The 25,849-nt window shown below is 45.7% G+C and overlaps 2 protein-coding genes across 9 annotated transcripts in view; one reads left to right on the forward strand and one right to left on the reverse strand.

The window, feature by feature from the left end:
• LOC111973582 (protein scribble homolog) overlaps positions 1-25,849 on the forward strand; it is a 132,521-nt gene that overhangs the window by 40,392 nt on the left and 66,280 nt on the right. For all 8 annotated transcript variants that reach the window (XM_070446733.1, XM_070446731.1, XM_070446735.1 and 5 more), the window contains exon 2: positions 18,588-18,705. In XM_070446733.1, the coding sequence (XP_070302834.1) occupies positions 18,588-18,705 (118 nt within the window). The remainder of the gene's footprint in view (positions 1-18,587; positions 18,706-25,849) is intronic.
• Positions 79-25,849, reverse strand: part of LOC111973377 (transmembrane protein 108) — a 297,121-nt gene continuing 271,350 nt past the window's right edge. Inside the window, exon 6 of the transcript XR_011480957.1 lies at positions 79-194. The gene's annotated coding sequence lies outside the window, so the exon portion shown is untranslated. The remainder of the gene's footprint in view (positions 195-25,849) is intronic.

Consider the following 25,849-nt stretch of genomic DNA (forward strand, 5'->3'; position numbering starts at 1 on the left):
GCCAATAAAATGCTAATTAATTACTTAAAAATCATACAATTGTATATTCTGGATTTTTGTTTTAGATTCCGTTCTCACAGTTGAAGTGTACCTATGATAGAAATTACAGACCTCTACATGCTTTGTAAGTAGGAAAACCTGCAAAATCGGCAGTGTATCAAATACTTGCTCTCCCCACTGTATATACACACAGTCTGTACTAAGGATGTAACGATTCACATCGGTCCCCGGTTCAATGTTTAAGATGAGTGCATCGGTCCGCGGGACCCCAAACCGATCCAAATATTTATTTATTTTATTTTTTTATTTTATTTTATTTCACCTTTATTTAACCAGGTAGGCTAGTTGAGAACAAGTTCTCATTTGCAACTGCGACCTGGCCAAAATAAAGCATAGCAGTGTGAACAGACAACACAGAGTTACACATGGAGTAAACAATAAACAAGTCAATAACATGGTAGAAAAAAGAGAATCTATATACAATGTGTGCAAAAGGCATGAGGTAGGCAATAAATCGAATAATTACAATTTAGCAGATTAACACTGTAGTGATAAATCATCAGATGATCATGAGCAAGAAGAGATACTGGTGTGCAAAAGAGCAGAAAAGTAAATAAATAAAAGCAGTATGGGGGGTGAGGTAGGTAAATTGGGTGGGTAGTTTACAGATGGACTATTGTACAGCTGCAGCGATCGGTTAGCTGCTCGGATAGCAGATGTTTAAAGTTGTTGAGGGATATAAAAGTCTCCAACTTCAGAGATTTTTGCAATTCGTTCCAGTCGCAGGCAGCAGAGAACTGGAAGGAAAGGCGTCCAAATGAGGTTTTGGCTTTAGGGATGATCAGTGAGATACACCTGCTAGAGCGCGTGCTACGGGTGGGTGTAGCCATCGTGACCAGTGAACTGAGATAAGGCGGCACTTTACCTAGCATAGCCTTGTAGATGACCTGGAGCCAGTGGGTCTGACGGCGAACATGTAGCGAGGGCCAGCCGACTAGGGCATACAGGTCGCAGTGGTGGGTCGAATAAGGTGCTTTAGTAACAAAACGGATGGCACTGTGATAAACTGCATCCAGTTTGCTGAGTAGAGTATTGGAAGCCATTTTGTAGATGACATCACCGAAGTCGAGATCGGTAGTAGTCAGTTTCACTAGGGTGAGTTTGGCGGCGTGAGTGAAGGAGGCTCTGTTGCGAAATAGAAAGCCGACTCTAGATCTGATTTTGGATTGGAGATGTGTGATATGAGTCTGGAAGAGAGTTTGCAGTCTAGCCAGACACCTAGGTACTTATAGATGTCCACATATTTCTAGGTCAGAACCGTCCAGGGTGGTGATGCTAGTCGGGCGCTGGGTGCAGGCAGCGAACGGTTGAAGAGCATGCATTTGGTTTTACTAGCGTTTAAGAGCAGTTGGAGGCCACGGAAGGAGTGTTGAATGGCATTGAAGCTCGTTTGGAGGTTGGTTATCACAGTGTCCAAGAAGGGCCAGAAGTATACAGAATGGTGTCGTCTGCATAGAGTGGATCAGGGAATCGCCCGCAGCAAGAGCAACATCATTGATATATACAGAGAAAGAGTCGGCCCCGAGAATTGAACCCTGTGGTACCCCATAGAGACTGCCAGAGGACCGGACAGCATGCCTTCCGATTTGACGCACTGAACTCTGTCTGCAAAGTAGTTGGTGAACCAGGCAAGGCAGTCATTAGAAAAACCGAGGCTACTGAGTCTGCCGATAAGAATATGGTGATTGACAGAGTCGAAAGCCTTTGCCAGGTCGATGAAGACGGCAGCACAGTACTGTCTTTTATCGATGCGCGTTATGATTCATTTAGTACCTTGAGCGTGGCTGAAGTGCACCCGTGGACCGGCTCGGAAACCGGATTGCACAGCGGAGAAGGTACGGTGGGATTCGAGATGGTCAGTGATCTGTTTGTTGACTTGGCTTTCGAAGACTTAGATAGGCAGGGCAGGATGGATATAGGTCTGTAACAGTTTGGGTCCAGGGTGTCTCCCCCTTTGAAGAGGGGGATGACCGCGGCAGCTTTCCAATCCTTGGGGATCTCAGATGATACGAAGGAGAGGTTGAACAGGCTGGTAATAGCGACAATGCGGCGGACAGTTTCAGAAATAGGGGGTCCAGATTGTCAAGCCCAGCTGATTTGTATGGGTCCAGGTTTTCCAGCTCTTTCAGAACATCTGCTATCTGGATTTGGGTAAAGGAGAAGCTGGGGAGGCTTGGGCGAGTAGCAGCGGGGGGGCGGGCTGTTGGCCAAGGTTGGAGTCGCCAGAGGAAGGCATGGCCAGCCATTGAGAAATGCTTGTTGAAGTCTTCGATTATCACGGATTTATCGGTGGGACCGTGTTACCTAAGCCTCAGTGCAGTGGGCAGCTGGGAGAGGTGCTCTGTTTCCATGGACTTTACAGTATCCCAGAACTTTTTGGAGTTAGAGCTACAGGATGCGAATTTCTGCTTGAAAAAGCTGGCCTTTGCTTTCCTGACTGACTGCGTGTATTGGTTCCTGACTTCCCTGAACAGTTGCATATCGCGGGGGCTCTTCGATGCTATTGCAGTTCGCCACAGGATGTTTTTGTGCTGGTCGAGGGCAGTCAGGTCTGGAGTGAACCAAGGGCTATATCTGTTCTTGGTTCTGCATTTTTTGAACGGAGCATGCTTGTCTAATATGGTGAGGAAGTAACATTTAAAGAATGACCAGGCATCCTCAACTGACGGGATGAGGTCAATATCCTTCCAGGGTACCCGGGCCAGGTCGATTAGAAAGGCCTGCTCGCAGAAGTGTTTTAGGGAGCGTTTGACAGTGATGAGGGGTGGTCGTTTGACCGCGGACCCGTGGCGGATACAGGCAATGAGGCATATCGCTGAGATCTTGATTGAAGACAGCAGAGGTGTATTTGGAGGGCAGGTTGGTCAGGATAATGTCTATTAGGGTGCCCATGTTTACGGATTTAGGGTTGTACCTGGTGGGTTCCTTGATGATTTGTGTGAGATTGAGGGCATCAAGCTTGGATTGTAGGACTGCCGGGGTGTTAAGCATATCCCAGTTTAGGTCACCTAACAGAACAAACTCTGAAGCTAGATGGGGAGCGATCAATTCACAGATGGTGTCCAGGGCACAGCTGGGAGCTGAGGGGGTCGTAGCAGGCGGCAACAGTGAGAGACTTATTTCTGGAGAGATTAATTTTTAAAATTAGAAGTTCGAACTGTTTGGGCATAGACCTGGAAAGTATGACAGAACTTTGCAGGCTATCTCTGCAGTAGATTGCAACTCCTCCCCTTTGGCAGTTCTATCTTGACGGAAAGTGTTATAGTTGGGTATGGAAACTCAGAATTTTTGGTGGCCTTCCTAAGCAGGATTCGGACACGGCAAGGACATCAGGATTGGCAGAGTGTGCTAAAGCGGTGAGTAAGGCAAACTTAGGGAGGAGGCTTCTGATGTTGACATGCATGAGGCCAAGGCTTTTTTCGATCGCAGAAGTCAACAAATGAGGGTGACTGGGGACATGCAGGGCCTGGGTTTACCTCCACATCACCCGAGGAACAGAGGAGTAGTAGGATGAGGGTGCGGCTAAAGGCTATCAAAACTGGTCGCCTAGAGCGTTGGGGACAAAGAATAAAAGGAGCAGATTTATGGGCGTGGTAGAATAGATTCTGGGCATAATGTGCAGACAGGGGTATGGAGGGGCGCGGGTACAGGAGGCAAGCCAGGCACTGGGTGATGATAAGAGAGGTTGTATCTCTGGACATGCTGTCTCAATGGGTGAGGTCACCGCATGTGTGGGGGGTGGGACAAAGGGGTATCAGAGGTACGGAGAGTGGAACTACAGGGTCCATTGCAAACCAAAACAATGATAATGAAAACTAGCCTGAACAACAGTATGCAAGGCATATTGATATTTGAGAGAGACATACAATAAGGCATAAAGTGATTGCAGGTCTTGATTGGGAGAGCTAGCTAAAACAACAGGTAAGATAACAGCAGCAATAACAGGGTGCTAGTCTACACAGCAACAACAGGTAAAAATGGCGACGACTAGGCAGAGAGGGTCGGATTAACTACACACAGATCCTGAGTTAAAGCACAGAGCCACAGATAAAACACAAATAAACAGAATGGAGTACCGTGAATTTATGGACATCAAGCATGCATCAGCTATGTAGCCAAGTGATCATAGTGTCCAGGGGGCAGCCGTAGATGGAGCAGAGGAGGCCTCCACTAAGCTAGCACGCGGCGTTTAAAGTAGTAGCCGGGGGTGGTCTGCTCAGACGGAGGGGTCTGCTCAGACGTGGTTGTGTCGACAGAGAATCCAAGCCAGATGGCGATGGCGAAAGAGAGGTTGTGAATTGTAGAATTGTGTTTGCTAACTGGTGCTAGCTTCGTGGCAGTGGCGCTAGCTGCGCTAGCTGCAAGCTAGCTGTGAGGATCAGAAGTAGTGGCTCAGGGATTACGGCAGGAATCCGGCGTTGTTGTCGAGAGACAGTCCGATGCTGGTAAATTGGTGAGTAATATCCAGGCTAATAACAGGGCTGGTGTCTGTGCAGAAGGTAAAAGCTACTAGCAGCGGCAAAAAAAAATGGCTAAATTAGCTTGTAGCTGGTATTGTAGCCCAAGAATTCGCTGGTAGACCTCTTCAGCTAGCCGGCAGATGGGCCTAGCTCGAGGCTAGCTCAAGGCTAACTGGTGCTTGCTTCGGGACAGAGGTGTTAGCCAGTAGTAGCCACTCGGTTGCAGCTAGCTAGCTGTGATGATACGGTGTAATTGTCCAGAGCTTGCGTCAGGAATCCGGTGATGTGGTAGAGAAAAAGCAGTCCTATATGCTCTGGGTTGATATCGCGCTTGCAGACTGGCAGGTATTGGCCCGGTATTGAAGCTGGCTGTCCGAGTTGAGGGTGAAGACCGCAGCAGTGGCTAACTGACTACTAGCTAGGGTTAGGTTAATAGAGGTGATGCCACTAGCAGGCCAGACTAAAACACTGAACACTGTCAACATGGGAGGGATTTAGCCTTGGGCTGAACCACTTAGCACAGACCAAGAGGGGGGACCTCATGGGGACGTATTACTGTTTTTCCCAGTAAAATACGTTTTTCCCGACCACAACCCGATCAGACTGGGGCCCGAATCCATAAAGCTTCTCAGAGTAGGAGTGTTGATCTAGGATCAGTTTAGRCTTAGATCATAATGAATAAGATTATTCATCAGCTTTCCTACTCTGAGATACTTTTTAAATATGACGCTGGAGTTCAGTTTTCCCCGGGCAGATTGTGTTGTGCTAAGGAAAAAACATGTAGGCATATCTTGTGTTTAGTCATGGCTTAGGGTTCAAAACAAACGCTAAGCAGCATGACCAGAGAGCACCTCCCCTGTGGGAACCCCATTGTTTACCATCCTCTCTTCATTAATAATCCACCATTCCTCTCTCTTGCCCTCTCTCCTCTCTATCCCTCTCCTCTTCTTAGTCATGCTTTCCTTTTTGTCCTCCTGTCTTTCAAGTCCCCCTCATCCCCCTCATCCCTCCACTTCCAGACCATTCTTCCCCCCCTCCTCCTGCCCTCTCTGAACAATGGAGGAATCCCCCAGCTCAATCGGTGGTAGGGAAGAGAGAGTGGGCCGCCCTGTGACGGACTGCTCTGTATGGGGCTGTCCGCTCACCCTTTGTCCCTAAAGCCCAAGTAAAATTGAGGTGGAGGAGCTAGGCCAGGGAGTGGAAGGAGGAGGGGTGGTAGATGGGTAGGGGCTTCATTGATGTGTAGCTGGGGCTTTTGGTTTCATTCCCTGTGGAGTGAGGGGAGGGGCACACAACGAGACCCTGTTGTAACAGCACAGCAGTGGAACTATTTAACCCCCCGTTACTCCACTATCACACTACAGACAGGCGTTGGCAATGCCTCTTCTATTATAGCATTCTTGTTGATTATGGATCATGTATCAACTTAATTTAAGTCAAACACGTGATTGAGATATTGGACTAAAGAGAGAGGACTCATGGTGAGCGTCCAAAGGCACCCCTATTCCCTTTATAGTACACTACTTTTGACCACGGCCCATAGTGCTCTGGTAAAAAGTTGTGCACTATGTAAGGAATATGGTATGCCACTTGGGACACACCCATGCATTCACATGAGTTTCAGACACCTGCTGAGTTTCTTTCAGAGACAGTGTTCCTCTTTGTTATTTCCCAGTTAGCACCATTCTAGTAGGGCCGGGACCTCACGATCCGTTATAATCGCGATACTTAGGTGCCGATATGCTWTGTATTGCGATTTTCACRATTCTATATGTATTGCTCACCATATATCTGCTGCAAAGGGACAAGAGAGAGCCATGATAATGAGTTTTGATCAGTCATAGAAATTAGGTAGAATCTACCRCACACCCAAAGCTGATTTGGGAAGGTGCCTGAGGCAAAAGGYAAAACAGGACAAACAGGAAAAAGWCTCACAGAAATAAAATGGCTGAAAACTGGCTCCCTATTTAAAAAGATGGTGAACAAGCTATGAAGGAAAAATACTAGTGCAGTTACAGCWAACTATCGCTGTGGTCACCAACCGATCGACTGGTCCATCTCCAAGGCATTCCAAGTCCATCGCCAAACATTTCTGTAAAAACCCATTGATAAAGCCTTGTGTTAATATAATTTTTTGGGGGTCTTGGGCTGTTCGCAGTAGGTGCACCCGATTTCAGCTGCCCTGCGCGCCGGCTAGGTCGAACTGTTGCCATTTTGAACCATTGCATGTGTCTGAAGATACAAACTCTACCTTCCTGGCARGCCCAGAGAGCTAATCAAGTGCACTATAGGCCTACCGCTGGCCAATCGCATAACTCAGAGTACCGTGTCTGCAGTAACGTAACAGGCATAAAAGAAAGCTACAATAAAGTTGATACTATGATATTTCAAAACGTTTAAAACCAGGACTAGAGAGACACTGTCAATTAATACAGCAAAGAGCTGCTGTTTTGATGGAATTCATGTTTAAATTCTTCCTCGGCACTGTCAACACTTTTAYAAGCCATAAAATGCACGTTCTTCCTATTTCCGCTCAGCAAGCACTGCAGCAGTAATGAACGAGTAGGAAAGTGTATCTATAGGCTTGCGTTGTTATTAGCGGCTTGAGTCTTTTTTAATATGTAGGAATATTTCATTTTCTCTGTTCATAGGAATAACAACATGAATTTGTGCATGAGGCACGACTCAARTTTCGCCATCAGTTGGAAGACCGTGTCCCTTTTTGTGTCAGTGGAGGAAAGGGAGAGCGGATGTTGAGGCGGACGCTCGGTCTGCTGCAGTCTCCCTCCGCTGAGACTGAACATCAGATTCAAAAACTGTCAGCCCAGTAAAAAAACTATTTTTTTTAAATGTAAAAAAATATAATGTATGCTCACTTAGCTGTGACTGACACGTAATACAACAACGGATCTATTACAGGTGTGATCATATAGCCTAACTCAAATAATAAAATGTCACTGCATTGGCAGGGCAATTCAAGCAAAGCCAACATGCGGAATAATGTATTGGGCCTATAGCTTACTTAAAAAACCTCATTACCACAGGACTGTTTTTAATTTCTTACACTTTAAGTAATGTTTAAAAAAAATTGAGCGGTAGATCTCTGCTTGCATTTTAACTCGGTGATCTAGACTTAGAAAAGTTTGGTGACAACTGTTCTAGAGTTTTCCCTGTTAACACTATCAATGTTTCCCTTTACTGTGGCCATTGGGATCGAAGCAATGCAATATTAGGCACTTTCAATGCAACATAACAAAACAAACTATGCAAGAGATTTTGTTATAGGCAGAACACAATAGTTCTGCCTATGCAATAGTACGATTCTATTGCATTGGCACGCACTACTCAGCTCGTGCTGTACAYAGACCTGTGCTGCATAAACAATCAGAGTAGGTGTCTGAAGGTACAAACAGTAGGTCTATATGGAAATAGACCATTGCCATATATGGATCTGTGCCATTTACTTTGAACAGGACTGTGTTTACAGCATGAGCGGTCATGAGTAGATGCACTTGTTTTGAGATCATAGCGAGAGCTGCGTGTAAGCACGCGTTCATATCTTTTGCTAGTTAGTGAGTTATTAAACCAGTTATAGATCATTTGTAGTCCGCAATAGGGGAGTGATTGCATCCTACAAGAGCACAAAGCTTGTGCATTTCTAGGAGTCTTTATTTTTCTTAAAAGGGGTTGTGTTGTATTTTGAGACCGGCTTATATAAGCTAAGTAGCCAATAGGCAGAGGGTAGCATAATTTGTCAGATTCTCTGGAATAATGCATTCTATTTTGTAAAGTGGTTTCTTGAATCAAACAACACAGCATTTTTAGTCTCCTCCTTGTGTGAAGGTTAACAGGTCAAGCCCTACATTGAACACCACACATTGGCTGCTACAGTAGGCTGAATGATAGAACAGCTATTTCCATGTTAAAATGTTGTGGGATGTTTTTGATGGTAGGCCACTCTGGTAAGCCTAAATTGTTGTCCAATAGACACAGTAGCCTACTTGGCCACTGTTACAACTGTAACTTAAAGCRGGTACAGCCTCAGTGTTCACAGTAAACGCACGCTGGAAGTGGCACAGAATTTTCACAACATTCAAGTTTGCGCACAGCAGACCTGAAGTTTGCTTTGTGCCGAAAATGTTTTTGAGGGAACATTGAGTGCTGTCATGACATGGGGCCTCCTATTCAAGTGACTGGCCAAGTTACTCACTCAACCAAATCCTCCCAGAGCTGCTTTTCTATTTTCTCTTCCATTCAGCCAGGGTCCTGAAAGAAGAGGCCATCACAAAAGCATTTGTTCCCCTGCCTCCCTCCCTCTGCCACCCACCCCATTTTTATGCCCCTCACTCCAGGTGTGTGTGTGTGTGTGTGTGTGTGTGTGGTTAGGATGGGATCGGCAGTAGTGGAGCAGTGTTTGGCACTGGATTAACTAGGAGATGGAGCAGAGTGAATAGACAACACCATCTAGTGTGCAGTCCATTCCCCGTTGAAAAAGAGGAACGGAGAGAGAAGAAGAGTGAGGGATAATATTAATGCTATGTAATTCTCAGCTTGAAAAGGTGTCCTTTCTATGAATTGTGCCCCACTTGATCTCCTAGTTAATCCATCGAGATGAATCTGTACTCAGAAAAAAAAACGTCCCCTTTTCAGGACCCTGTCTTTCAAAGATAATTCGTAAAAATYCAAATAACTTCTTCATTGTAAAGGGTTTAAACACKTTCCCATGCTTGTTCAATGAACCATAAACAATTAATGAACATGCACCTGTGGAACGGTCGTTAAGACACTAACAGCTTACAGACGGTAGGCAATCAAGGTCACAGTTATGAAAACATAGGACACTAAAGAGGCCTTTCTACTGATTCTGAAAAACACAAAAAGAAGGAAGCCCAGGGTCCCTACTCATCTGCGTGAACGTGCCTTAGGCATGCTGCAAGGAGGCATGAGGACTGCAGATGTGGCCAGGGCAATAAATTGCAATGTCCGTACTGTGAGATGCCTAAGACAGCGCTGCATGGAGACAGGACGTACAGCTGATTGTCCTCGCAGCGGCAGACACGTGTAACAACACCTGAACAGGATCGGTACATCCGAACATCACACCTGCGGGCATGGTACAGGATGGCAACAACAACTGCCCTAATTACACCAGGAACGCAACATCCCTCCATCATTGCTCAGACTGTCCGCAATAGGCTGGACTGAGGGCTTGTAGGCTTGTTGTAAGGCAGGTCCTCACCAGACATCACCGGCAACAACGTCGCCTATGGGCACAAACCCACCGTCGCTGGACCAGACAGGACTGGCAAAAAGTGCTCTTCACTGACGAGTTGCGGTTTTGTCTCACCAGCGGTGATGGTCGGATTTGCGTTTATCGTCGAATGAATGAGTGTTACACCGAGGCCTGTACTCTGGCGCGGGATCGATTTGGAGGTGGAGGGTCCGTCATGGTCTGGGTCGGTGTGTCACAGCATCATCGGACTGAGCTTGTTGTCATTGCAGGCAATCTCAATGCTGTGCGTTACAGGGAAGACATCCTCCTCCCTCATGTGGTACCCTTCCTGCAGGCTCATCCTGACATGACCCTCCAGCATGACAATGCCACCAGCCATACTGCTCGTTCTGTGTGTGATTTCCTGCAAGACATGAATGTCAGTGTTCTGCCATGGCCAGCGAAGAGCCCAGATCTCAATCCCATTGAGCACGTCTGGGATCTGTTGGATCGGAAGGTGAAGGCTAGGGCCATTCCCCACAGAAATGTCCGGGAACTTGCAGGCGCCTTGGTGGAAGAGTGGGGTAACATCTCACAGCAAGAACTGGCAAATCTGGTGCAGTCCATGAGTAGGAAATGCAATGCAGTACTTAATGCAGCTGGTGGCCACACCAGATACTGACTGATTTTGACCCCCCCCCTTTGTTCAGGGACACATTATTACTTTTCTTTTTGTCACATGTCAGTGGAACTTGTTCAGTTTGTCTCAGTTGTTGAATTTGGTTATGTTCTTACAAATATTTACACATGTTAAGTTTGCTGAAAATTAACACAGAGGACGTTTATTTTTTAGTGAATTTATCTATCTCTATGGTTTTTTCCACTCAAAATGATGTTGATTGCAAATCTGGGCTCAACAGTGAGTTTGGGTTTCTCTATATTCATAACTTTGGGGCAACAATCCATACATTTTAGGGCAACCACAGCATGCTGCAGATCTGTCTGGGTTTTCATTGGTCTCTTGTACATTACAGGCCACCGGAGCTCTGTGTGTAAGGGTTTGATTGGACAGCATCCGGAGGATAAATGAAGTCACTTGACTGGAACACTGATGCCTCTGTCCATGGAGCTTCAGCTCAGCATCGCACCTTTACTCAACATACATACCTTACTCTGTCGCTCCATCTCTCACTGCATATCTCTCTAACTCTCTTTACCCTGGTTGACTTTTGTTTAGGGTTGTGAAAGGCAGTCTGGGGTATACCTCTTGTGTCTAGGGCCTGATCACTAAGAACCAAAAGGAAACAAATGGACCAAAACAGGGGGGGACTGACTGAATTTGTCCAATAGGACACTCTTGTTTTTCTGTTTTCTGTTGCATAACTGTTTWAATACTGGGTGCGCTAATGAATACACCCCAGGTGAGAGGTATCTTCTAACAGGCTCCCAAGTCACCCCACAGCTAATTTGTGCTTGGAAACGACTGTGATAGTCAACATACTGACAGACACACGCGCATGTCCTCTGTGCAACACCGTTGTCTTTGGGGTAGTGGCTGCTCCCCGACTTCCTCATTAGGCTATGGGCCTTGCATTCACAATACACAAACAAACACACACACACACTCATTTCTCCCCGCGGGTTTACAKCTTTGTTCCAGCACACATAAACACACACTAAAACATGAACCGACTCTCGTACACATAAACATTCACATGAACAGTTCTCCACTCAGTGCCTCACCTATAGTAGCTACTAGCTAGCCTAACCGCCCTCAGTGATAAGCCTCTGTAAACAGTGCAAGCTGTGTGTGTACTGACGAATAAATAATTGCTCATGCAGCTCTGAACGTTTTATGTCCATCTGCAATAGGAAAACCCAGGCTAAATACACACACGCTCAAATGAAATCAGCTGTGTTCTATGGCTGCCCTCAAGGAATTAGTCTCTGAGGGCAAGGAAACGCCCTCTCTCTCTCACACACACACACACACACACACACACACACACACACACACACACACACACACCTGTCTCTTATACACATCTAGATGTGTATAAGAGACAGCCCTCTCTCACACACACACACACACACACACACACACACACACACACACACACACACACACACACACACACACACACACACACAGACTGTGCCCCTGAGAGGGGTGTCAGTAAGCCAAGCGGGGCACAGACTGTAGCTGTGTTTCTGTGTGAAGTGCAGATAGGACCCTCCCAGAGCCCGCATGTCTGTCACGTAGCCACACGCACAGTCGCACACACACACACACACACTGGTCCCATGGGGTGCTCTCACACACTTCAGCCATGCGCTTCTGTCACCGGCCTCTCATGGGTGGCCAGGTGTCACTGACTGAATGACCGACTACACAGTAAACACACTAACTGTAGATCAATGGTTCTCTCCTGCTCTACAGAGGCTATTTCACACACTGTCTGTATTTATCACGTACTCCTGCAGGAATCTAGCAACATGTTTGGCGTGGTACAGTCAGTGGCATTTCAACATCAGTGGCATCAGCTTTTTTGTTGGACTGACTTCATGAGACTCATCTAGTCCTACCTCTCCTGGCAAAGTGAGGATGTGAAGTTGCCCCGAGACGCTGATCGTGGGTCAGTTTAGCATTATCCCTACTAATGGTTAAGATTAGGTTTGAGGTGAAGCTGAGCCTAGATTTGTACCAARGGAATTCAGGGGAGCTTTACCCCGGTGTGTACAGTTGTGCCACAGTGCCCTCTGCTGCATCAGAGCACATCTAGAGCAGGGAATTGCAAGGTACCTCAGGATACGATATCACGATACTGAGGTGCCGATATGGTATGTATTAAGATTCTCACGATTCTGTATGTATTTCGGTACTGTGGTTTTATTGCATGCCGATCGATGTTCCTAGCATATTACTCACCATACCTGCTGCAGAGGGACAAGAGGAAGCCATGAGAAAACGAGTTTATAACAGTCATGTAAAGGAAAGTTCTGAAAACATGTTGGCTCACTATTTATAAAGAAGATTAAGAACAAGCTATAGGATGAAAAATACTTGAGTTTTGGCGCAGGTATAGCTAGCTTAGCCTATTTGAGCTTGACTGAGTCGGGAAGTGCATGGCAAGGCAGCATTCCCGAGTAATCTACCTATTCCTATCTGCTATAGCCTATTTCAATAAATAGCATATGTTATATAGGCCTAAAGAACACAGGATAGAAATGTAGGCTAGACAGAGTGGAGAATCCCACCAAAAAAGCACTAAATGTCCTGTCAGAGAATCTTGTTTTGCTCGCTCTGTCGGATGCATGGGCCTTATAGGCTTAAACTATATATTTTTTTATAACGAACACTCCTTAACTATTCCATTGTCTCTCCATTTGATATGAATARGACTGGGCTCTAAAAAGTTGTTTGAATAGCCCAACATGAATTTMAAAAATATATACATTTTAAGCTTAAGAAAGAAATCCATGCATGGCTGAAAAATCCCTGAATAGTAGCCTATGGGCCTGGTTCCTGCCGAGAAATTTCCCCCCACACATGGAGTTTAAAGGGATGCTTGGGACTCGGCTTGCTTGATCTTTTTTTCTGTAGCAATTTTTTACAAATTGCTCAAGGGCCATGGTAGATTCMTCTGTGAAGATGCCGTCATTGAATGTTTCGCCAGCTTTGATCCATGCCTGGGCCTGCAGGACGTGCTTATTTAAAGGAGCAATAAAACGGGCTTTCTTTAGACTTGTTGAGTATCTGGAGCATCAGCATTTGTGGGTTTGATTACAGGCTCAAAATGGCCAGAAACAAAGTACTTTCTTCTGAAACGCATCAGTCTATTCTTGTTCTGAAAAACTAAGGCTGTTCCATGCGAGAAATTGCCAAAAAACTGAAGATCTCGTACAACGCTGTGTACTACTCCCTTCACWGAACAGYGCAAACTGGCYCTAACCAGAATAGAAAAAGGAGTGGGAGGCCTCAGAGCACAACAGAGCAAGAGGACAAGTACATTAGAGTGTTTAGTTTGAGAAAYAGACCCCTCACAAGTCCTTAACTGGCAGCTTCATTAAACAGTACAAGCAAAACACCAGTCTCAAMGTCAACAGTGAAGAGGCGACTCCGGGATGCTGGCCTTCTAGGCTGTGCTAACATAATTGCAAAAGGGTTTTCTAATGATCAAGTAGCCTTTTTAAAATTATAAACTTGGATTAGCAAACACAACACATTGGAACACAGGAGTGATGGTTGCTGATAATGGGCCTCTGTACTCCTATGTAGATATTCCATAAAGAATCTGCCGTTTCCAGCTACAATAGTCATTTACAACATTAACAATGTATACACTGTATTTCTGATCAATTTTATGTATGTCTGTACAGTTGAAGTCAGAAGTTTACATACACTTAGGTTGGAGTCATTAAAACTTGTTTTTCAACCACTCCACAAATTTCGTTTTGGCAAGTCGGTTAGGACATCTACTTTGTGCAAACACAAGTCATTTTTCCAACAATTGTTTACAGACAGATTATTTCACTGTATCACAATTCCAGTGGGTCAGAAGTTGACATACACTAAGTTGACTGTGCCTTTAAACAGCTTGGAAAATTACAGAAAATGATGCCATGGCTTTAGAAGTTTCTGATAGGCTAATTGACATCATTTGAGTCAATTGGAGGTGTACCTGTGGATGTATTTCAAGGCCTACCTTCAAACTCAGTGCCTCTTTGCTTGACATCACGAGAAAATCTAAAGAAATCGTAGACCTTGTATTGTAGACCTCCACAAGTCTGGTTCATCCTTGGGAGCAATTTCCAAACGCCTGAAGGTCACACATGCATCTGTACTAACAATAGTACGCAAGTATAAACAGCATGAGACCACGCAGCTGTCATACCGCTCAGGAAGGAGACACATTCTGTCTCCTAGAGATGATCGTACTTTGGTGCGAAAAGTGCAAATCAATCCCAGAACAACAGCAAAGGACCTTGTGAAGATGCTGTAAACAATTGTTGGAAAAATTACTTGTGTCATGCACAAAGTAGATGTCCTAACCGACTTTCCAAAACTATAGTTTGTTAACAAGACATTTGTGGAGTGGTTGAAAAACGAGTTTTAATGTCTCCAACCTAAGTGTATGTAAACTTTCGACTTCAACTGTAAATAACGTGCCATAGAATTCTGCCGCAGCCCGCAAGCTGTGCTGCAGTACGACACAACTTTAAAGGAAGAACCACTGTATGTTCTAATAGCCTAAGAAGGTACTGTTGTCCTAAAGTTGCCGCTTTAAAGAAAGAACAAGAATGAAAGTCTGAGATTAGCCTAGGCCTATAGACGCAATCACAGCTTTATGAAAGATGGAACAAACAATGGCTTATTAAGAGAGGAGTATGAGGCAAATAAAGCAATTATTATCCAGTTCTGAAGGTCAACTTTGTTTCTATCGAGCCCATGATTTATAGCCTAACTCACAACGGTATGAGAGCCCGTTCCTCATCGGTTCAGTGTCACTTTGCTCCATCATGTGTGCGAGACACATCTACACACACACACACACACACACACACACACCTGTTCCATCCTGAAGCTCAACCAAAAAGGAATATTCAAAAAGATTTCCCTGCACTTAGCCTCTGCCCAGGCTTTCAACAACATTATCTTTTGTCATGATTCTTCCAGTTGTAGCATGCGATTTGGCGCTATAGCCCAATGGTGGTTTAACAGAATTGATTTGTTTATGTTTTGCCAATAGGATGTGATACCATCGTTTATGAGTACATCACCATAGCACAAAAGTTGACATGGTCAAACCCGACTAGCCACTGCAGCAGACTGAATGGCTGTCTTTGTCCATTCAGAGGACTGATTGTATTACATGGCCTGCTGTCACTGAGCTCTGCAGACACTGGTTGTGTCCCAAATTGCACCCCTAGTCCGTATGTAGTACACTATTTTTGACCAGAGCCACAATGGCTCGKGTCAAAATAAATGCTCTTAATGGAATAGGGTGCCATTTTGGACASACCCTCTGAGAGAAGGGAAGGGGAATGTATTGAGGCTTTAATCTAAATTGATATGGTCTCGCATGGATTAGTTCCCACCCCCCTTCTCTCTGTTTTGGTGTCCTATTGTTTTCCTGACTCAAGTGGTTGGTATGGGAATGCTTAAACAAATGTCTCTGTCTCTGCCCATGAACTTACTTGACTCCTGTTGAATGTCTGTCTGTCTGGTTGGCAGAAAACAACCCTGAACTTGAAGACCTGTGTGTGTGTGTCAAATCAAATATTATTTGTCATATGCGCCGAATATAACAGGTGTAGACCTTACCGTGAAATGCTTACATGCAGGGCCTTAACCAACAATGCAGTTCAATAAATAGTTAAAATATTGACTAAATAAACTAAAGTAAAAAATAAAAAGTAACACAATGTAACAATATAGGGGTACCGAGTCAATGTCGAGGGGTACAGGAGGGGTGTGTGTCGTGTGTGTGCACCTGTGTTTTGTGTGTGTAAATGTGTGTGTGCCAGCAGTGTGCGGCTGCTTTCTCTGGGCCCATCTCCCATCTGGGTCTGGGGTAGGTCACAGACAGTGAATCCCAAACCACCCCCCTCGCCCCTACCAACTTGTTATCAACTTCAAGACACATGCAATTCATGTTTCACTTTTAAATAATAAAACAAATGTAAACTCAAATAACGCTGTGCCTTATGGGATTCCACTTCGCTCTGAAGCCAGCAGCATTGCTGGCTCGGTCAAAGTGGCTATTGGAGGGTCTAATTAGCCCCTACACCCTCCATTTTCACTCCCTCAGCTTTGGGCGATAATCCATATTTCTATAGCAGTACATAGAACGACAAGTTTCTAACCGTGTGCACCACCATAAAAAATAAAATAATAATAATCTTTTAAACTACTACTAGTTTGATAGTTGTAGCGATCAATTGGCCCATTAACAATCATATCTAGTATAGGCTACTTATCATAATGAACTATATCAGCAAAATGCCTGCGATAAGTGGTYGGTGTTGACAATTTTCGGTTTATTGTCCCAGCTCAAGGGGCGAGGGGAAGGGGCTGATTTGGGACTCAGCCAGTCCCCTGGCTCCTATTTTCTCTTCCTGATACCAGTCACCCGACAGAGCCACCGTACGCCACCACAACATCTCTCTSTCTGCCACACACACTCTCACACTATCGCACAAACACTCCTAGGGGAGAGAGTGCAGCTCACCACCCGATCCCAGGCAAATACAATCTACACTGACTAAGAGAAGAGGAAGCGTGTGTCAGTGAAGAGCAGAGCTGCAGCATCCTTWGTCCCTCTGGCAGTGTAATTGTAGAGCTGTCTCCTAGCATGTCATATTGGTTGTGTCCCAACTGGCACCCCATTCCCCTATATAGTGCTCCACTTTTCACCAGAGCCCAATGGCGCCTGGTCAAAATTAGTGCACTATATACGGAATAGGGTGCCAGTTGGGACACCGAAATTGATTTTCACTTCAAGCAAGTCAAACTGTTGSGTTTCGTGACACACACAAAGATCTGCCTTTCACTCAAGGGCATCCAAGATGTCACTAAGTTGTGTCTGTCTAGGTTGACTTTGGGTTCAGGCTTCATGTCCTCCGACGGCTCGGGAATGTGCTTTGATTCTGAATCATGGATTCCTGTTTCAGAATCTGAGTTCGCTCACTTTGTCCTCATTGCCCCGCTACCATAGATGGCTGGGATGTTTACCTGCAAAACCGATGCGCGTGCTTCCAAGAGGCCGGAAACAGACAGGGTTGACTTACAATTATAGGATTATGTCAACTATATTTTGCCTCCAATGTTTATTGAAAACATAAATACATTTWCACAATAAGGTACTTGTTGTCTCTCAAATACATTGTTACAATTGTTGGTTAGCTAGCTAGTGGATTTGAGCCATATTAGCATAGATGTGACGTGAGTCAACACACCTCAAAACAAGACATGGTATCAAAAACAAGATGCAACTCGCTGAGACAAGCCACCTATGATTCCCCACATGGCATCTTCTTGTCGTTGTTGCTATCTGACCCTTCAGAATCATAACCCAGCCTTTTGCCTATGCAATGTGCGCACACCGTTGTCGTTACGTTGTCGGGCAACCCGTCTATGGTGTCTGAGTGTGTTATTGCTATGATTCCCTCATTGCCCTGGCGTACCAGGGTAGGACACTGGCCCTCTGTGGCTGCATGGGAGGCTTGACGAGTTAATGGCTGCATAGTTTTGGACCCGTTCCCTGTGCCTGCCTTCCAGGTGGTGTAGCTAGCAGCGTAGGACACACCGTCTGCCCGGCTAGCCGCCCGGTCTTGCCTGCTGGAGGTATGTTCTGAATCCAACAACCAGCCTCTTGTGAAAATACTTGGTAGCACAGCCCGAGCAGAGCTCTCCTATCCAAAGCCACTGTTTTGGGGGGGCTGCCGTTGCCATGGTGATACAAGGAGGGGTTTAGGGACGTGTTGATGGAATTGAAGTACATATTTTTGAAAGATGTAGGCCTGCCCTGGTAAACCTACAGGATATGTGTGTAGTTCTGTGTGTGCAACCCGTGGTGCTTGATTTCTACAGTGTGTGTTTGATGGAGTGGAGGGAATTGAGATGCGCTGATTGTTGTTGATTGTTGAGTTTAACGTTTGGGTACAGCATAGGCTATGTGATGCAGATGGAAGTGTCCTAACCCAGTCGAGTTTAGATATGCCAACGCTACTAAATGGCTTGGTGATGTCATTTTTCCAGTGCTGTTATTATTTAAAAAGCTGATGTTAGTCCACCTCAATTGTTCTTTTGTCAAGGCTTTGTTGTCCTAACCCAGTGTTCTCTGTCTCTTTAGCCTTTCTTCAGACTTCTGAACCTGCGGAAACTGGGTCTGAGTGACAATGAGATCCAGAGGCTCCCTCCTGAGGTGGCCAACTTCATGCAGCTGGTGGAGCTTGACATTTCCAGAAACGGTACGTGCGCACACACACACACACACACACACACACACACACACACACACACACACACACACACACACACACACACACACAAACAGGTGGTCCGGCGGTCTGCAGCCCCCTCTGCTGGGGTCAAACCAGGTTCAAAACCAGCATACAGCAGACGTGCGTGCAAATTACCACCATAAACGACACCTATTTTAACCACCCAGTAATAAATCTAAAATGCTGCAAAACATCCCTTACAGAGAACCAACAAAGTAGACCTAGAGCAAAACCTGCGTTCATGGCAGACAAGCTTAACAAAATGCAGGCAAAAAGTCTAATAGACCAATAGAAACTAGGGCTGTCCCCGACAAAATAAAATCTTAGTCGATCGAGAGTCATCTGTTCTTTCCAATCGATTGGTCGAAATGTAAAACTTATTTTGCCATATATAACACACCCTATGTTTTAAATAAATAAAAACATTGCAGGTAGAAAATATCCTGATTATACATAAATATTTTATGAAACACTTTGTCTACGCACGGAGGTTTGTTCATGTTCTTCAATCGCTCTGGCTATCTGCAACAAACGTTGCAAACGTGGAACATTTTAGCACGATAATCTGGGTAGGCTACGTCCGGCAGCTCGCGCTAGCTGCACCAGTGAGCTCCGGACAGACACAGCTGTACATTCGGAAAGTATTCAGACCCCTTCACCCTTTCCACATTTTTTTTTTTACATTACACCTTATTCGAAAATGGATTCAAATGTTTTTTCCCCCCCAATCATCAATATAGACACAGTACACCATAATGACAAAGCGAAAACTGGTTTTTAGAATATTTGCAAATATATATATATATCTGGATAAGGCGTCTGCTAAATGACTTAAATGTAAATGTATATATATACTACATTTACATAAGTATTCAGACCTTACTCAGTACTTTGTTGAAGCACCTTTGGCAGCGATTACAGCCTCGAGTCTTCTTGGTATGACACTACAAGCTTGGCACACCTGTATTTGGGGAGTTTCTCCCATTCTTCTCTGCAGATCCTCTAAAGCTTTGTCAGGTTGGATGGGTAGCGTTGCTGCACAGCTTATTTCAGGTCTATCCAGAGATGTTTGATCGGGTTCTGGCTGGGCCCTCAAGGACATTCAGAGACCTGTCCCGAATCCACTCCTGCGTTGTCTTGGCTGTGTGCTTAGGGTCATTGTCCGGTTGGAAGGTGAACTTCCGAGTCTCATAGCAAAGGGTCTCAATACTTACAGTACCAGTCAAAAGTTTGGACACACCTACTCATTTAAGGGTTTTTCTTTATTTTTTACTGTTTTCTACATTGTAGAATAAAGTGAAGACATCAAAACTATGAAATAACACATATGGAATCATGTACTAACCAAAATAATTTAAACATCAAAATATATTTTATATTTGAGATTCTTCAAAGTAGCCACCCTTTGCCTTGACGGCTTTGCACACTTTTGGCATTCTCTCAACCAGCTTCACCGGGAATGCTTTTTAACAGTCTTGAAGGAGTTCCCACATATGCTGAGCACTTGTTAGTGCTTTTCCTTCAGTCCAACTCATCCCAAACCGTGTCAATTGGGTTGAGGTCGGGTGATTGTGGAGGTCAGGTCATCTGATGCAGCACTCCATCACTCTCCTTCTTGGTCAAATAGCCTTACACACTGGAGGTGTGTTGGGTCATTGTCCTGTTGAAAAACAAATGATAGTGGGACTAAGCGCAAACCACATGTGATGGCGTATTGCTGCAGAATGTTGCGGTAGCCGTGCTGGTTAAGTGTGCCTTGAATTCGAAATAAATCCGACCATGTCACAGCAAAGCACCATCACACCACCTCCTCCATGCTTCACGGTGGGAACCACACATGGCGGAGATCATCCTTTCACCTACTCTGCGTCTCACAAAGACACGGCGGTTGAAACAAAAATCTCAAATTTGGACTCATCAGACCAAAGGACAGATTTCTACCGGTGTAATGTCCATTGCTCGTGTTTCTTGGCCAAAGCAAGTATTTTCTTAGTGGTGTCCTTTAGTAGTGGTTTCTTTGCAGCAAATCGACCATGAATGCCTGATTCACGCAGTCTCCTCTGAACAGTTGATGCTGAGATGTTGTTTACTTGAACTCTGAAGCATTTATTTGGGCTGCAATTTCTGAGGCTGGTAACTCTAATGAACTTATCCTCTGCAGAAGAGGAACTCTGGTTCTTCCTTTCCTGTGGCGGTCCTCATGAGAGCCAGTTTCATCATAGCGCTTGATGGTTTTGCGACTGCACTTGAAGAACGTTCAAAGTTCTTGATATGTTCCAGACTTCGGCGCCGACAGAGATGGCCGCCTCGCTTCGCGTTCCTAGGAAACTATGCAATATTTAGTTTTTTTATGTGTTATTTCTTACATTGTTACCCCAGTAATCTTAGGTTTTATTACATACAGTCGGGAGAACTAGTGATATAAGAGCAACGTCAACTCACCAACATTACGACCAGGAATACGACTTCCCGAAGCGGATCCTCTGTTTGGCCCACCACCCAGGACAATGGATCGGATCCCAGCCGGCGACCCAAAACAACGACGCCGTAAGAAGGGGCAGACGGAGCGGTCTTCTGGTCAGGCTCCGTAGACGGGCACATGCGCTCCACTCCCTAGCATACTACTCGCCAATGTCCAGTCTCTTGACAACAAGGTAGACGAAATCCGAGCAAGGATAGCATTCCAGAGAGACATCCGAGACTGTAAACTTCTTTGTTTCACGGAAACATGGCTCACTCGAGACACGCTATCTGAAGTCGGTACAGCCATCTGTTTCTTCATGCATCGCGCCGACAGAAACAAGCATCTCTCTGGTAGGAAGAAGGGCGGGGGTGTATGCCTTATGATTAGCCTTATGATTAACGAGACGTGGTGTGATCATAACAACATACAGGAACTCAAGTCCATTTGTTCACCTGACTTAGAATTCCTCACAATCAAATGCCGACCGCATTATCTACCAAGAGAATCTCTTCGATCATAATCACAGTCGTGTATATTCCCCCCCAAGCAGACACATCGACGGCCCTGAAAGAACTTCATTGGACTCTATGTAAACTGGAAACCACATATCCTGAGGCTGCATTTATTGTAGCCGGGGATTTTAACAAGGCTAATCTGAAAACAAGGCTCCCAAATTCTATCAGCATATCGCTTGTGCTACCAGGGCTGGCAAAACCCAGACCACTGTTATTCTAACTTCCGCGATGCATATAAGGCCCTCCCCCGCCCTCCCTTCGGAAAAGCTGACCACGACTCCATTTTGTTGCTCCCAGCCTATAGACAGAAACTAAAACAGGAAGCACCTGCGTTCAGGTCTGTTCAACGCTGGTCCGACAAATCGGGCTTCAAGATTGCTTCGATCACGTGGACTGGGATATGTTCCGCATTGCGGCGAACAACAACATTGACGAATACGCTGATTCTGTGTGCGAGTTTATTAACAAGTGCATCGGTGATGTTGTACCCACCACGTCTGTTAAAACATTCCCCAACCAGAAACCRTGGATTGATGGCAGCATTCGCGCAAAACTGAACGTGCGAACCACTGCTTTTAATCATGGCAAGGTGACCGGAAACATGACCGAATACAAACAGTGTAGCTATTCCCTCTGCAAGAAAATCAAACAAGCTAAGCGTCAGTATAGAGACAAAGTAGATCCGCAATTCAACGGCTCAGACACGAGGTATGTGGCAGGGTCTACAGTCAATCACGGACTACAAAAGAAAAACCAGCCCCGTCGCGGATCATAATGCCTTGCTCCCAGACAGACTAAACAACTTTTTTGCTCGCTTTGAGGACAATACAGTGCCACAACCAAAACCTGCGGGCTCTCCTTCACTGCAGCCAACGTGAGTAAAACATTTAAACGCGTTAACCCTCGCAAGGCTGCAGGCCCAGATGGCATCCCTGGCCGCTTCCTCAGAGCATGCGCAGACCAGCTGGCTGGTGCGTTTACAGACATATTCAATCAATCCTTATCCCAGTCTGCTGTCCCCACATGCTTCAAGAGGGCCACCATTGTTCCTGTTCCCAAGAAAGCTAAGGTAACTGAGCTAAATGACTACCGCCCTGTAGCACTCACTTCCGTCATCATGAAGTGCTTTGAGAGACTAGTCAAGGACCATATCACCTCCACCCTACCTGACACCCACCGCCCCAATAGGTCCACAGACGACGCAATCGCCATCACACTGCACACTGCCCTAACCCATCTGGGACAAGAGGAATACCTATGTAAGAATGCTGTTCATCGATTACAGCTCAGCATTTAACACCATAGACCCTGGGTCTCGACCCCGCCCTGTGCAACTGGGTCCTGGACTTCCCGACGTGCCGCCCCCAGGTGGTGAGGGTAGGTAACATCTCCACCCCTCTGATCCTCAACACTGGGTCCCCACAAGGGTGCGTTCTCAGCCCTCTGCTGTGCTCCCTGTTCACCCACGACTGCGTGGCCATGCACGTCTCCAACTCAGTCATCAAGTTTGCAGACGACACTACAGTGGTAGGCTTGATTACCAACAAYGACGAGACGGCCTACAGGGAGGAGGTGAGGGCCCTCGGAGTGTGGTGTCAGGAAAATAACCTCACACTCAACGTCAACAAAACAAAGGAGATGATCGTGGACTTCAGGAAACAGCAGAGGGAGCAACCCCCTATCTACATTGACGGGACAGTAGTGGAGAAGGTGGAAAGTTTTAAGTTCCTCGGCGTACACATCACGGACAAACTGAAGTGGTCCACCCACACAGACAGCGTGGTGAAGAAAGCGCAGCAGCGTCTCTTCATCCTCAGGAGGCTGAAGAAATTCGGCTTGTCACCAAAAACACTCACAAACTTTTACAGATGCACAATCGAGAGCATCCTGTCGGGCTGTATCACCGCCTGGTACGGCAACTGCTCCGCCCACAACCGTAAGGCTCTCCAGAGGGTAGTGAGGTCTGCACAACGCATCACCGTGGGCCAACTACCTGCCCTCCAGGACACCTACACCACCCGATGTCACAGGAAGGCCAAAAGATCATCAAGGACAACAACCACCCAGCCACCGCTATCATCCAGAAGGCTGAGGTCAGTACAGGTGCATCAAAGCGGGACCGAGAGACTGAAAACAGCTTCTATCTCAAGGCCATCGGACTGTTAAACAGCCATCACTAACATTGAGTGGCTGCTGCCAACATACTGACTCAACTCCACCACTTTAATAATGGAAAAATTGGATGTAATCAATTTATCACTTGCCACTTTATATTATATAATGTTCTCATACCCTACATTACTCATCTCATATCTATATACTGTACGCTATGCCATCTACTGCATCTTGCCACTTGATGTAATGTATCACTTTTAAACAATACCACTTTATATAATGTTTACATAATGTTCCATGATCTCGCCATCACGGTGACAACTCCTTGTGTCCTCCTCCCAGAGTGTAAGAACCTTGGCGTGATCCTGGACAACACCCTGTCGTTCTCAACTAACATCAAGGCGGTGACCCGTTCCTGTAGGTTCATGCTCTACAACATTCGCAGAGTACGACCCTGCCTCACGCAGGAAGCGGCGCAGGTCCTAATCCAGGCACTTGTCATCTCCCGTCTGGATTACTGCAACTCGCTGTTGGCTGGGCTCCCTGCCTGTGCCATTAAACCCCTACAACTCATCCAGAACGCCGCAGCCCGTCTGGTGTTCAACTTTCCCAAGTTCTCTCACGTCACCCCGCTCCTCCGCTCTCTCCACTGGCTTCCTGTTGAAGCTCGCATCCGCTACAAGACCATGGTGCCTTGCCTACGGAGCGTGAGGGGAACGGCACCTCCGTACTTCAGGCTCTGATCAGGCCCTACACCCAAACAAGGGCACTGCGTTCATCCACTCTGGCCTGCTCGCCTCCCTACCTCTGAGAAGTACAGTTCCCGCCTCAGCGCAGTCAAAACTGTTCGCTGCTCTGGCACCCCAATGGTGGAACAAACTCCCTCACGACGCCAGGTCAGCGAGTCAATCACCACCTTCCGGAGACACCTGAAACCCCACCTCTTTAAGGAATACCTAGGATAGATAAAGAATCCTTCTAAAACCCCCCCCCCCTTAAAAGAGTTAGATAGCACTATTGTAAAGTGGTTGTGCCACTGGATATCATAAGGTGAATGCACCAATTGTAAGTCGCTCTGGTAAGAGCGTCTGCTAAATGACTAAATGTAAATGTAAATGTACATACCCTACATTACTCACTCTGTATATACTATACTCTACACCATCTACTGCATCTTGCTATGCCGTTCGGCCATCACTCATTTTTATATTTAATGTACATATTCGTATTCATTCTTTACACTTTTGTGTATAAGGTAGTTGTTGTGAAATTGTTAGGTTATATTACTTGTTAGATATTACTGCATGGTCGGAACTAGAAGCACAAGCATTTCGCTACAATTGCATTAACACCTGCTAACCATGTGTATGTGACAAATACATTTGATTGACTGACTTTCATGTCTTAAAGTAATGGACAGTCATTTCTCTTTTCTTATTTGAGCTGTTCTTGCCATAATAGGGACTTGGTATTTTACCAAATAGGGCCATCTTCTGTATACCACCCCTACCTTGTCACAACACAACTGATTGCCTCAAACACGTTAAGAAGTAAATAAATTAAACAAATGAACTTTTAACTAGGCACAGCTATTAATTGAAATGCATTCCAGGTGACCTCATGAATCTGGTTGAGAGAATGCCAAGAGTGTGCAAAGCTGTCATCAAGGCAAACATGCTGACCACACTGCTCGCGTCGCATGCAAAATAAATGTACACGTTATTCAATCATTGCACCCACACTGCTCGCGCGCATCAGCGAGCGTCTGCGTGGCCAGGCGCTAAAATAGAAATAGGTTATATTTGTGACGCTCAACTCGCTGCAAGTCCGGCCTCTCCCATCTCCTCGTTGGTTTTTAGGAGCATATACACACGTGGGTGATTGAAATATGAACTGACGTCCACACTCCAGTCGGTTATAGTAATTCAATGTAAAGTTGGTTGCCAACCTCCATATAAAGTCCAAAGCAGTAAAAAAGAAGCCGGAGGAGAGATGACGAGGAATTCGGTTTGCCATT

Source organism: Salvelinus sp. IW2-2015, linkage group LG14 (assembly GCF_002910315.2).
Source record: "Salvelinus sp. IW2-2015 linkage group LG14, ASM291031v2, whole genome shotgun sequence".
In the NCBI taxonomy this organism is placed as follows: domain Eukaryota; kingdom Metazoa; phylum Chordata; class Actinopteri; order Salmoniformes; family Salmonidae; genus Salvelinus; species Salvelinus sp. IW2-2015.